General features: G+C 37.3%; 1 protein-coding gene across 6 annotated transcripts in view; it reads right to left on the bottom strand.

The window, feature by feature from the left end:
• Positions 1-919: 919 nt before the first annotated feature.
• The window catches only part of RALGPS2 (Ral GEF with PH domain and SH3 binding motif 2), a 186807-nt gene continuing 172663 nt past the window's right edge, over positions 920-15063 (bottom strand). For all 6 annotated transcript variants that reach the window (XM_064515623.1, XM_026101044.2, XM_026101042.2 and 3 more), the window contains 3 exons: positions 11350-11455; positions 9960-10051; positions 920-7208 (listed from right to left, as the gene is read on the bottom strand). In XM_064515623.1, coding sequence (XP_064371693.1) covers positions 7179-7208; positions 9960-10051; positions 11350-11455 — 228 coding nt within the window. In that variant the 3' untranslated portion in view covers positions 920-7178. The remainder of the gene's footprint in view (positions 7209-9959; positions 10052-11349; positions 11456-15063) is intronic.

Genomic DNA, 15063 nt, shown 5'->3' with positions numbered 1-15063 from the left:
CCTTACTTTGCGCCTGTCAGCCGCCAGCCCCAGGATGCTGCCTGCCCAAGAGCAGACAAGCAGCAGCCGAGGCTTAGTCGAGCAACTCACCTGAAAAGCTGTGCGCCACAAAGCCATAAGTAACAAAAAGAGCTTGGAAAAGGAAGGAGGGAACCCCCCTGCCTCAACCCACCAACAAATTAATTCTCTATTTCTTTTCACACTCTTGACACAAGGCATTTCCTCAAACCCATCATCAGGAAATAACAAAGGGGAAGGGCTTTTTTCCGTTCTCACTTGGTAAATACATTTGAAAGGAACGGTTTCATTAAAAAAAAGAAGGGGCCCGACGTTCACAATCTGACAAGCAACAACCCACAGCATTTCACACTGAGGGCTGCCTGATCCTGTTCGGGAAGGCTTAACAGAATCCAAGAGGCACAAAGTAGAGGAAAGCACACCAAACAAAGCGAATGAAGCAGAAAGCTTCGCATGTTATTAATTAGTTCTTCCTTTTTAGTTTCCCTTCCATGTAGCTGCTTCTTAAGTTAAAAAACAATCTGCCTGAGGTCTGCTTGCAGTGACTTTAATTTCTCGTACCTGTACGTGTAGAGGCACAAAAGAAGAAGCATCTGATAAACCGTACACTATCATGGAGAGAAAAACACGTGCTCAAATGATTTAACAGAATGATCTGTAAAAGCAAATAAACCTAAGTCTCTTCAGTGAACTGCATTTTCCTGCTAGGTTACGGATTTCTTTCGTACCGACAGTAGTTTATTTCTATGCTACATTTCAGAGGTTCCCTGGAAAGAGATACAAATAAATTCCAGCTGATCTTAGGCACCATTCTGAAAGAGTCAAATTCCACGTCTCAAACTGGCTGCAATATCAATGCAGTTTTTTTTTTTAAAATGAGAAATTAAAACTTCAGACACGGTCCATATTTTAAATCATTTATTTTAGTAGGAAAGATTTTTGAAACCTGTACTTAAATTCATTTAAACTAGCTTATGCAAACACACAGTTTTCACACACACACACACACACACACTTAAGTTTTAAAAAAGTTGAAGAAAAGAAAAGGCTAGAGGACAGCCAAACTGCACATCACTCAAGGAGATCATAGTGCAATCGCTCTATCACTACAATGCCTCACATCAGCAGGGAATATTAAAAATGGCTTGTGTTTACTGTATGACAATCTTGATCCCCCTTCCCGTGATGGTTGGTCCTAACAGGATTATTAAAGATATATGATTTCCTGGTGCTCTCCGCACTTCAGTACAGTAGTATTTGAATGGATATCCATCTGCACAAAAGGAGCTAGAGGCTCTGTAAACAGGCACCCCAGAAACCCTCTCTTTCAGTGTTTAATAAATCAGTTTATACTGCTTTTCAGCTTTAGCTGTGAACAGTCCTGGAATGGTAAGAAATACCTTCAGGAAACACACTGAGGCCAGAAACTGCCAAAATAAAAAGAAACAATATGCTAATCAAGCGCATACAGGGAGTGGAATACTTAGGATGCTTTTAGTCATTCAAGGGCAAGATCACGCCAACAGCCGCAACCGTGCCGTGATCTGCAGAAACTTCCATTTCGTTACAGCCCTTTTCTTAGCAACATAACAGCAAGAAAATTTGTCAGCTCTGTTTGGTAACATGCATGGCTAAACAAAGTAATTTGTCCTTTCTCCTTTGACCTAATCCCTTCTATTATCTTGAAGATTCTTAGGAAGGATATGATTAATTTTCAAAGTAATCCTTTCCTTTCCAGCATCTGAATTTATCAACACTACAGTAAAACTGCTATTTTTTTTTAATAAGGGTGCATTACAAGAAAACAAAACAAAACATCTAATAGCTTAAGAACAACATAGCCCTTCTTTCATTTCTCCTTCAAAAGCTTAAAGTCTTGCTACTAAAACAACCTCTCGCATTTGTTGCGGGGAAGGTCAGTACTCTCCGTGTAGTGTTGGAGCTGGACATAGAACGTGCAACCCTACAAAACTGAGCTTATGGGATACTGAGAAATGGCAAGATAAGATTTATTCAAGCCTTCTCCCTCCCCAATTTTCTCTGTAGTTACTTATTTTAAATTAACAAAAAGCTCGTAAGGAATAAATCCTTTCAGGGTTATGCACTTCAATGTTTAAATCAAATAAAAGGGAGAGAGAAAAGCATGCTCATCTCTAGTAAAATGAAGTCTAAGTTCATATGCTCTAGACCATGACTTGTACTACCCTTTTCAGTTTTCCTTCTCTTCCCCACCAATAAACCTATTTAAAGACATACCAAATAAAAATAAATTAAAGAAGCCTGAGCTATTTTTGATAAAAGCTGTAAAAACCCAAGCTACCAAATAGTGCTGCACTTTGCTAACGAGAGACTATTCCAATACGGAAAGTATACCAAAGCAACTCAAGCCACAACTGTTTTACATTGACCACAACAACCAACTGCAGAAGCTTAATGACTGTAAGGAATGTCACCCCCATCCCTACGTAAAGGGCAGAGTCTAAGTCTGCAGGTGTTGCGATACTCAGCACTGAAATAAAAGAATTAATCTTCAAGCTGATAAGGCACTGACCAAAGTCCTCTTCAAATCCATGCGCTCATCTCTTGACACATTATAAATTACAATAACGTTTTTTAAAAAAATAAGTTCTTCAAATTCGGTGTGCACTTGTAGAGATTCTTTTAAGTACAGCTCTCCCAAGCCAATCACCTCATGCACAAGCCATTTTTAGAGTAAAAGGGAAGAAAAAGGGCAGTGTTTAAACAACAACAAAACTTATAAAACTTGACCTTGTAAGGAGAATAAGCAAATTAACTGATGTGATTTAGTACCAGCCCCGGTGTCTTGATGCTTATAACAGGCAGTATACTATAACCAGCCATGAGAAAGATTAGAACTACTAGTGTTGGTGAGTTAGCACACAAAAAAAGGACAAAAAAAGAAAAAGAAAAATGCCACCGACAGAGCCAGAAAAAACAATGTTACACAATTTATCTCATCTTGATTTGGAAAAGATTTGCTAAAGTTAAACCAAAAGCACAAATTCAATTTGCTTTTTTATCAAAAGGGATCTAACCTCCCAGACTGCCTTTAGCAGCAGAAAAAGACCACAGTTGCTTCTGCTGGAAGGGAAAGAATTTCCTTTCAGCATCTGTTATGTCACATTAATAGAACTGTATTGTTCCAAATGTATAAATGCAAATAGAAGAGCCTGACATTGCAAGAAAAAAAAATTAAATTAATTTACTTCCATTAAGGAAAAGATAACTGATAAAAATCCTGCCATATTCTTTTGTGCTTTCTTTTACTCCATACATATTTTTGAATACACATACCACTATGAACATTTTTGCTGGCAAAGTTCATGTACTCTACAGTTGAGTTGCGAGGAGGAAAGTTAATCAGCTGATTCCCCAAAACACCGATTCTTCAAGCAAGAGGCTAAAACACTGTGCATAGTTAGGGAGCTGCTTAACGTGCAAGCTGCAGAGTTGACAAATAATGTCTGCCATCATGTTATTTTCCCATTCAGATCTTTTAGCAGTATTTGATTTTTACAGTAAACAAAAATCCTAACTGCAACACAATTTAAAAGATAGGTGTTAAAGCTCCTTCATTAAGTATGTAGTATTTATTCATTTACCATTTATAATTTTAACACCTCTCACTTGCATCTAACTACTTAATGAATCACAATAACCAGAGCAGTGTTCCTATGGCATGAAATGTCAGCAAAATTAAATACATGTCTGGAATGAGCTGTATTTACTCAAATTACCACTTTTTTTTTTTTTCCCCCCCCAAAAAGAAACCTCCTTACTTTCTTTCCAAGAACACAGGCATGGAAGCCAAACTTGAAAAACCTAGCTAAAATTAAAAAGGATTAACCTGGAAAGATAAAAGGTAGCCATAAGTATTCAACAACTAGTAGTAAGAGCAGCATAATACATTTTTACTGCATTTGCACCAATTTTCTAAACCAGACATTCTCTGTTGCTCAAGCTTTCCCAAGACTGTTGGTTTAACTAACAAAAGTGGTTAGCGGTCAGCAGGTGATTAACACTTACATTTAAAGCCTTGCTATGAAGATCTATTCTGAATTATTTTTGTTCATATTCCTGCAATCAGGGAACTATAAGGGGCATCTTTAATTTCAAAATCAAAATATTATGAAATAAAGTGACAAAGATTAGCTGAAATATTTCAGCAGTTACTGACAAGATAAAGACTTAGAGCAACACACTGCAACATAAATCAAAGAGAAAGTCAACTGAGATAGTCTGGGTAACAGTCTTACCTGAACAATATGTGCTTGTTGCTGTCCTTGTTTTCTCAGCACTAGTTTTATTTAATTAATTTTTTTATTTATTTTTTAAAGAGGAGGAACATTATTATTTTCTTTACAGTGTACGTGACTTGTCTGACTTTTTCCAAAGCTTCACCAGGGCAGTTTTCCCTTAGGTGACAAAACCATCACTCCTGCCCATCTATCTCCAAATACGTAACATTTCAGTATTTGTGCCCAGTAGGATGACATGACCAAACATGAGGTAAACCAGAGGAAAGCACTGAACCACTCATTATAACAAATGCCAGTAATGTTTTCTCTGTTGTCATTATTCTCTCCAACCACTCTGATGAAATAATTTAAGAAACTCCTCCCACAAGAGTCAATCTGTCTTGTGAAAAATGCCATATCTGAGTGTGGAAAAATAAAGATGAAGAGGAGTAGGAGGCCCAAAAAGAAAGTTTGTAACAACAATAATTCGCTAGATGATTTGTGCACTGTTTTCTCCACCATCCTCCTACCACAAAAGTCTAACATAAAACAGCTGGAAAAACACAAAAAAACCCAAACACAACAAACCACCAATAACAAACGACACCTTCTGATCTGTCTCTGTCTTTAGCAAAGCTGAGAGATGTCAGGCTGTGGCTCCCGGCTGCATGTTTCCTTTCACTAACAGAAGAACAGATACGGTTATGCTGCAATGACTCTATATTAGCTTATTTAAAAAATTCAAAATTCACAGGGCTATTATCCACAATGCTTAAAAAGTACACACATTGTTAAAAAACACTTAGTTGTTGAGAAGAAACACACATTAATTTTTTAAATGAAAGACCCAAACAGAAGTTGTGCAAATTCTACTACAGTAACACTGCTGGCTATGAAGATGTTGTCTTTACTATACACCCAACATGGGTTAACTTGGGAGACATGAGAACTGAAGAGGGATTCAGCACAAGCAACCTCTTTCCAAAATACATGACTTCGGGATCAGAATAGACTATTCATTGCCCATTGAAACAGTGAGGAATTGCTCTTGGAAACATAATCCAGCCTACTACTATTGACTCCAGCTCACCAAGAAGTTCTTTGTTTTTTGTTTCGGTGTTTCTTTTTTAATGTGAGATTGGATTATCCTTCTCTCTTCCCCCCAGAAATTAATCATTTCCATCAAGAGATGAATTCGACTCTGGAAAAATTAAAACGTGAACTTACAGGCTTCTACTCTGATGCAATAAATGAACTGTACATTTTCAAAATAATCACTACTACTAGAAACCTTTATTACATAGTCAGAGAACTCTGCCACAGACTGGTAGATAGTTTGTCTCTTATCAGAAAGCAGCATCATGGTGGAGTCTGCGAGCTTATTTACGGCCACTAAACCACGATGTCAATGGAACATTTACTACTTTTTCACAGATTAGAAGTTCTGATATAAAATTAATATTTTGGACAGTGTTTCCTTGCTTTAAAAAGATTATATTTCTGAAGATTAAATAAAGACTAGCCATCTTAAGAAATTCCATCCGACTTCAAGGAAACCCAAATAAAGCAAGAACCAAATTCTTAGGCATAAAACACACATGTAAAGCACGGCTCCCTTTTTACAATCCGAACGTTTTTCCTTGGAGAGTAATTTCAGTGACCAAGAATTATTTCTATCAAGAATGGAACATTGATAGTCCTAAGTTTTTGTTTCCTTAAGTAATTCCATGTTCAATTAAATTAAGTATTTTCCTGAAGATCAAAACAGCTTCTGTACATAAGGTCTGCTTTAGGCCACATTATCAATAATGCACAATGTCATATATTTTGACTAAGACAGCTAATAAAATCAGTAATTGCAAAATGAGAACATGGATGCTTGAAATTGTGCCTCTATCATTTTAAAATGTAGGTCTTTCAAGTGATATCACGAAACATCTTACACTGACAGTGTTCCCTAGCTGGTAATTAATAGATACCCAGAGAAGTAAAATGCCTCAGTGAACTTTAGCAAGGTGGTGTTTTTTTTGTCATGGAACCTCCACGTGCAGAAGTGTGAAAGGCATAGAAATAAAAAAGGGAGGAAAACACTCAGTTCTGACCCAACAATGCTTTCAAAGGTCTCTTTCACACACACCAGCCACCCAAAACACGTGAACTATGTTTTAACCAGGAGTTAGGTAACAACATACCAAAAAAAATTTTTTGGTGTCTTAAGTGCTCAGCCTTTGTGCCACTCACCGGGACTACGGCTCCCATACAGTACTAAGGTTTGCAAGCTTACTGCTCTATTAAACTTGCATTTGTTACAATTCTCATACTCTTAGGTCCGAGAGAAATGATGCTGCTCCAGGTTAAGTGTGCCTGGGGAAAGCTCCCATTGAGAACTCCTGGTATAGTTTAAACAACATCTCTAGAACATGTAGTACCTCTTTTACCCGGTTCAAACCCAGCTTTTGATATAACCCTTAAATATCAGTTTACCTGTTTTCTTAAGAATACCTAAAAAGGTGAGTTATTTTCAAAATTAGTATAAAGTTAAAAGAAACTCAAACTAGCTACAATCTATTTAACTCAAGCACAGCACCGCCAGAAGTTTCACACACGCTATTTGGTGTTTCGTGTTGGTTTTCCTTTCACTCTTTAAGGCAGTGGTTTCCACAGGTCAGTTCAGAGAATATTATGAAGCATGGTCCATGTCAATTCATGTTGCAACTCCATTTTTTCCTTAGGGGACTTACTCCCCAACCATAAGTGGTTTGTTCAGGGCTCCAGAGTTCAGAGATCGAGTTGACAGGCTCTGTTCTGGCACAGAATACAGCTGGCACGTTTTTCATGAGGGCCTCATTCTCAATTATGAGATGGTTCAAATTGTTCTCTTTTCTGTTTTGAACTAGCCTACTATTCAAAAGTCATCAAGTTGGCAGGAACCTGAAAATAAAAATATAAATAACAGCTGATGTTATTTTGTGTAGTAGCTTTTCACATTCCACTCATTTTCACAGACTGTTCACCTGTTTACAACATGCATGTTGTAGCATTCATCCAATCTCAGAAAAAACGGGAAAAACATAACTGTAATTAAGCATTATTCTCATTATTAAGCATACTTAAAGCTGTAGAAAACCCAAGTAAAGCCAAGCTATTAAACTACAGCACGGCTTATAGTTTTATTATATGGCCTTAGATTGTGTCTTGTTAATTTTGATGACATTTGAGACATAAGATGAAACGATGTAGATGAAACGACATTAACATGATCAATCTTGGTGCCAAACTGTACAGGCAGAACCTTCTCACCTGACTCCCAGTTACAGAGTCCCAGTTAGAGGTTTCTTAGCACACAGATCAGGGTGCCTTTGAAATTCAAACAAAATACAAAACCTAACTTTGCAACAGATTTCCCCAAATAATGGGGAGAAGAGCATTTCCTTTGTTAATTGTTAGAAAAATGAAAGCACCGAGGGCAGTGCTGTCAAAAAAATCACAGAGCAAGTATAGGTCAGAAGCAAGTCAGCAGTTTTCTCCCAACTGAAGGTTTCATTTTATGAACATTTCTCCTTTCCACCTCAACAGAGAAGGGAAAGATTTTCCAACAAGCTTCTTATTTTATGTTCTACGGTGATTCAAATGAGACTGAGTTTTTGATGGATCTACATCATTTTTACAATACGGGTCTCTAGAGATGTGTTGCCTTTCGGTATCAATAAATCTTTACTCTGTGCTAGACTGCACTTACAGGATCTGAAAAAGTCTCTTTCCCTCACAAGTGACTGATGTAGGCCCTCTAGTATTTCTGAGATTAATTTACAAAAACTAGGCATATAAACACTTCCCTAAGCTTTTCCTACAGAAAACCTAATGTCTGTTGCAGACATCACTCCCTTTCATAAATATTAAAGCTATTTTGCATTACAACAGCAAAAAATTTGCATGACAGCAACAACTCTTGTTTACTCAGGTTAATAAAGAGCCATTGCATTCCAGAAGACTGCCAATAACTATCCAGTTTGATCACATCTGGAGAAAGTATTTCTTGCCTACATTTATCACCCACCTATAGCAGGAAGAATGGTCAGCTGGGCCACCGGTAACATTTTTAAAATTGTTAAAATGATTTCCAAATGCCATTCACAACCTGGTAGGTGCCTATACTCTATCGAACATCCGACCTTTTTTATGCAGTCGTTCTCTCAATAACAAAACAACATGTTCCATTTTGAACTGTACTGCAAGGTATTTCTTTAGGGAAAGTACTGGTCAGGAGTCAAATTATGATAAAGAGAAAAAAATTAAAAAGATAATTTTTACTCATTTTAGCTTATATGAGCCAACCTATATTACATAATATTTGTGCAAAGCACTGCTTCTGTGGGGGGCCCTATGTGTTAATCAGGCACATTAGGTACAACTATGCTGCAAGAACCCATATGGTACAACTACATTCAGTTATGCCATAAAACCATAAGCATGCAACCAACTATGGTGGCAGGGCTTTGGGCCTTCTAGGTGCAGTTATTTTATCCATGACTCCCCTCTTTCTTTTTTTTGTTAGAACAAACCAACCCAACCCTCCAACACTTATCTTCACCTTGCTGGCTTCTTTTTCCCAGGTGGTCCCTCCACGATCCTTAGGCTTTCTGCTTTAGAACAAGTTCGGAGCTGCATGCTTTAAGCAAGTTTCCATTATAGAGCGTTGTTAAGCCTTATCGAATAAAAGCCTTCCTCAGAGGGCAGTTTGAGGGCCTGCCTGGCAGTCATCACCTCCTTGCAAACTCTCCTATTGCCACTATTTGCTAATATTCCCCTCTTTTCCAGCCTGGAACACAACTTCCTCTCCTTTCCCGTGTCTCGGGTGCTTTCAAGGGAGCTTCAGCAACTCTCCTTAGATTTCTCTCAGAAGCAGAAATGAGCAAGAACATGCAGAATGATCTGCAGAGAGCCTCTTGTTCCCCCTTCCATTTTAAGCACAGCCAGGTAGAAGCAGGCAATATAAGTGCAGTAATTCTTTCGCTTGGGGAAAGCAACAAGCAATCAAACAAGCAAAGGGGAAGGAAGATTTCAGGAAGACAAAATGGTGACCTCAGAAGGCATTTTTGCAGATGTGAAGAAGAATTTATATGGGAACAGAAGAATTAGTAATGGTTGGAGTGGGAGTCTGTTTCCTTTTTGACTCACAGAAAATTCTACCTTTGCTTTTAAAGTTTGTCAAACATACTCAGGACTAAAATATTTTTCTACATTTTAGAAATACACACAAACAGGCATGCCCAAGACCTGACAAAAAAGCACTATGTCCAGCTATCTGCACCTGATATTAAATGCTACAGCTTACAGCTTTTTATATAACTGTAAAATAGCCTTTTTTTAAATGGGCGACGACAAAAATATTGCCCCCCAGATAGAGATTTGAGCACTCCTTCCATTTCCCAAATTGCCCAATTGCTTTAAACTAGCCTCAATATACACTAGTGATCTTTCTTCATTACCGCAGAAGCTCTGGGGACTTGTTTACAAAGGAAAGCTAAGGCAAATCAATAGGCACGTAAAATCAATGTACGGACTGGTCAGAGTATTTCTGCTTTTCATACAAAGCAATTAATTACAGTTCAGTCATCCTGAAGATCTGTCAGCACTGAGCTCTTAGCAGGCCATACTTCTTTTGCAACACCTTGCTCTCACCTGTTGTCTGTTGCTTTGGCAGGCAGCACTCAGGTGTTTAAACCAGAGCATTGCATTCATTCTATTTCCAGCTTGAAACTTATACGAATTTCCTAAGTGAGAGAGGTAGGAAAAAATTGATGAAGAAACACAAACAATACTATACTTAAATCCTATCTATATCCAAAAAAATCTAAACTGAAACACTATCAAAATATTTAATAGCAAAAGGTTCATGTAACTTCACACTTTGGCATAGATGCAACTTAAAGTGTTTGACGTAGCGCAAGAGAAATCTCAGCTCATGAAGGACTGTCTTCCTTTGAGACATTCTAAATTTCAACTAAGACTAGAGTCAAATAGAAGAAAACATTTCTCAGAACCATACAACTAAGATATGGTTTTGTTCAATGCCATTATTTCAATTTTAGTCCATCATTATATATAGTTTTATGAAGTACACTATAGCTCTGAAATGCATTCTAGAAAGCTATCTTGGAAAGTCTTTGAAAATTAATTCTAAACATACTGATGTATTTCAGACCAATATTTTCCACATCTAGTGTTATACAGTGTTTGATTGCATGCTTGGACTCAGAAAGGCCAATTATTACAAAAGTGTTTCAGATTACTGTTGTTGAGGTTAGGCTGACAAGCACTCATAATTTATATAACTCATAATTTATGCATCAGTTCCATAGGATAGATACTCCAAAACAAATGAAATTAAGATGTACTGAGACTGGAAGTGAACACAGCAATGAATACTGTTAACCTACTCTAGCACAGCTGCTTCTGATGTTCCTTCTGCTTGGTTTGAAGTGCTATGGAAAAATAGTTGCTCATAGTTTAAACTGAAACCAGAGCTCTATGTTGGAGTAAAAGGAATTTTTTTTTTCCAGTTTTTTCACCAATTTTCTTCTTCGCCTTCTCTTTCTGCAAGATAGTCAAGTTGCACCCTTTTTCATGGTAAAAGTGCTGCATTTGAACGGATATTTTGCTCTAGACTTTGCTTTTATTTGGAAAGGATTGGGGACTGGTCAAGCACCTGGTCTTGGTGGAAGACTGAATTTTTTATTGTCACTTATTCTCATCTATGTCAAAATGTCTCTGAATGGTCTAAATGTAGTTTAAAAGAATGCAGATGAATATTTAAAATAAAAAAAAATAAGTAGAATTGTTAGAGTCAATCTGAAGAGTTCTTAAAACCATAGAAGGAAGTCTCTTTAAGGAGTCTCTATAGATAATTGTTTCCATAACATACTGGAGGCAAATATGACACGCTGGAGAGCAGCTGAAATAGTAAAAGGTAACATCCCTTCCAAATTTCATTATAGTTGCTTTTGAACACCTCAACAAGGTAAGCGCTTGTTCTGGGAACTGCTGCACTCTGGATGTTGGTGTTACTTACCCTTCTCAGAATCCGTCAACAAAAAGAGATCTGGATGTTCAGGGTCATCTGCCATCATCACCATCCAGCCTACCACTGACACATTCTTACTCGGTGTGGATTTGAACTGAAAATACAAGCAGAGACAAAGAAATGTAAAGTAAAAAGCTTCAACTGGACGGACAGCACTGCACATAACTCATATTCAAAAAGGTGGTTCCTCTCAATGTCACTGTTATAGACACAGAATAATATTATTAAATTTAGTGGAAGCATAGCACTTCATAAAACTAAGGCAGGCTAAGAGTTTTATATGGAATTAGTGAAGACAGAATTTGCCACAATGAATGAAACTCAAAACAAATTAAAAGGAATATCACAATCCAAACCATGTGTTGACAAACATCTAAACTGCGTTGTATGAACATAACAGCATTCCTCACCACATTATTGCACATGTGTGGGCATCATAGTAAAAAAAAAAAAAAAAAAAAAATGCATTACCAGAACATTAAGGCTGCAAAGGTAAACTCTCAGTTGTTAACAAACAGAAAAACTAAACCTGTCTGTGCAGTAATTGCTCAAAGTTAACATGCCTATTGACTATAATAGTCTGTAATTACACACAGCACGAGTCCTGTAGACAAGAAAACAACCATATAACTAAATACTACAACTTGATAAATGAAATGCATCAAATGAGGGGGAATATTTGATAAACAAGTACATAGAACATAATGGGCTCATTTATTGACAAGATATCAAAAACAAAGGGTTTTTCCTGTTCAAGGTGTTACTTGTACTTTGAAATTTAATTTATGCTACTTCTTCCAAGCACAGTACCTGTCTCCCCTTCGCTAGTTTCTCTCTTGACAGCTCCTTGGTTCCCAATCCTTTTCGTTTACCTGGTATTTTCTACTTCTGAGGATTCTCATCTGAGTTCCAGGCTACTTGCTCATTAAATCCAACTCATTTCCAACCCACAAGCTTCCTTTTCCCTAGACTCTTTATCTATTAGCAGACCATCACCATTCACCTCTCACTACTTGCTCAGACAGTCCTGTCATCTCTCCAATATCTAATTCAGTCTTTCTCAGGTCTTTAGTCAGAGCTCCTCTTCCCACATTCCTGGCTCTTTCACAGGCTTTTCATTCCATCTGAGCATTCCTACCTTCTGCAACGCTTTACCCCACCTTCTGAGCCCAGAAGGGCCAACTCTGCTACAACCTGTTCCTTATCAAATGCGTTTTCCTCCCACCTTGCGAAATCCCACTCTTTAATAACAAGGTAATATTGACCTCTCTTTAATTACAGTTATCTTTTAGAAGCCATAAAACATCTTTTTATCATTTTAGAAATAACACTGCTTAACTGTTACAAGTCTAATAAAAAGGGAACATCAGCAAGAGGAATTATTCTTGCCAGTTAGTCTGTACCATGAACAAAATAAGTTTATAACAAATATTTTCTACAAGGCAATATAAATATTTCATAAACAAAATATTCCATTGCAAGTTTAATGTCAGTTATTCCAACCTATACCATACATTAACTACAGACTTTAAATATCTAACAAAGTTTAACTGTCTGGGAGCTGTGCAACAGGCTACATTTTAAAACTCAGTCTAAAATATGAACAAACTTTAAATGAACAAATGTTAGGGCAACACTTGAAAAACAAACCATCTTTACCAAGTTCAAAATAATTTAACAGCGCATGCGGTCATCTCTACGTTGCTACAGTGACACTTGCAGGAAACATTCCATTACAAGTTCCTACCAGCCACACTTAGCTCAAATTTTCATAGCGTCAGTGGAAATACAAAACTTGGAAACTCTGAAGGGATGTTTGTATAGATAAGTTAAGTGTAAAAGTGATGAGGTCTGTTCTTAGGAAAGACCCGTCTGCCAAACTTAATGCGTGGCCGTTTTTGGTATTGCCGTGGATAAAACTGTGGGAAAAGACCATTCCTCACAAAACCTGTAGAACCACATCTACTAAAGTTTTCAGTCATTCTACTGCCTTTGGGAGATAGACAAATTTGGTAACACCTCAGAATAAAACAACACTTAAAAAAAAATTACAAAGCTGCATCAGATAATATTTCATTACATGCAGGAAGTGAGGACTGAATAATATGAATATTAGTTCTTTCCAAACAGAAGCCAGAATTTCTTTGAAGAATCATTTATCAATGCCTTGCAGTCAGTAATGAAATGTGTTAAGGAAGTTCTATCCAAAAGAAGGGATACAGACTGAAAAGGGAATAAAATAAGGAGATTGCTCATGAGTTTCTGTTGTGTGGGGGTTTTTTTTTGTTTTTTTTTTGTTTTTTTTTAGTGAAAGTATATATGAAGGGCTTGTTAGGGACTCACTGAAAACACCACCTTCAAAAATAAGATGACTTACATTTAAAATTGATCAGCAAAAAGCAAACTTCAAAGAGCCTGACAATAACTTTTTTTTTTTAAACAGATGTGGAAATTTAAGTCCAAGAGGTTTTAATGGGTTACAGAGTAGCACTCCTGAACTGTACTCATATTTTTAGAGTTTCATGAAAATGAAAATAAATGACATAAAACCAAGGCAGCTAGGAGCAAATATGTGATGACAGTAGACCTACAATATGTGAAATGCAACTGAAACTGCTAGAGGTTTTTTTTTTTTTTTTTTAATCACCACTGCAAGATTTTTTTTTAAAACTTCCAGCACAATCATGGTGCTTCTCCAGGAAGTAAAATGGTCCACACTGGGGAAGAGCTTCCTGCCAGCATCAATCCATCATCGCTCTAAACGCTTGTCAGCTTTCCATCCATTTGCACTGCTGGATTTGTATTCCATGTTTACATAGTCCCCCAAGGCAGTTCATTCTGCACTGATGCATAGAGCCTTGCTAACAGCAAGTCTGCTTTGTTTGCTTGAAGGGAATGAAAGCTTCATTGTAATTTAATGTTTCTGGTTCCTCTTTGCCTTCTCATATAGGCCACTGGAAAGACACTATCTTATTATATACAAAGAAAACTACACAGCTCTGGTGTTAGGCTTCACATAACTAGCTTTTTTTGTTGTTGTTCTGAGCTTAAAAGCATTTATACATAAATCTATGAATCAAGAACTCTGAATTAACTCGTGAACAGACTTTTCACTCCAGCCTCTTGGCACCTACAGTTTTCCTCCTCCTCATCTCCTGTCAGGATTTTACAGCTTTCTAATATTCAAATCTCTCTCTCAGTGGCTGAGCATACCTCCTAGCATGACAGCGTTCTTAAGCAGCCCGTGCCAGTCAAAGTGCCTGAGCAACAACTACCAAGTTTTTTAGAGGTCCAATAAATGGGTACAATTCTGCACACAACATGTAGAGGGAAGGCTTGGAATGAAGAAAGATTCTCTTGAGAGTGAAGGCTCAGAAAGCTTGTTGCTTTCCCAAATATCTACAAACATGGAAAAATCTCCTGAGTATGCTATGCTGTCACACAAATTTTTCCATCCCAGTCCCTATGAATAGCCTTTTATTGATGTATTCTCATTTTTCAAGGAAAATGCTCTTCTCTAAGACTAATTTTAATATGGCTATTTTCACTAATGACCTTTTTTAAGGGTGCAGAAGCGCTGTAAGTTTTATCATGGATGCTTGTTGTGGGTACTATTTAAACGAAAGAGAAACCTTAAGCGTTCTTCAAACATTCATCTGAGATTCTCCTGTACCTCATCTCTGGGCTCGAAAGTTCCCACAC

This window comes from Dromaius novaehollandiae, chromosome 8 (genome assembly GCF_036370855.1).
Source record: "Dromaius novaehollandiae isolate bDroNov1 chromosome 8, bDroNov1.hap1, whole genome shotgun sequence".
Lineage (NCBI taxonomy): Eukaryota > Metazoa > Chordata > Aves > Casuariiformes > Dromaiidae > Dromaius > Dromaius novaehollandiae.
Note: the sequence above shows the minus strand (reverse complement) of the source record. Positions and strands in the feature narration are given on the sequence as shown.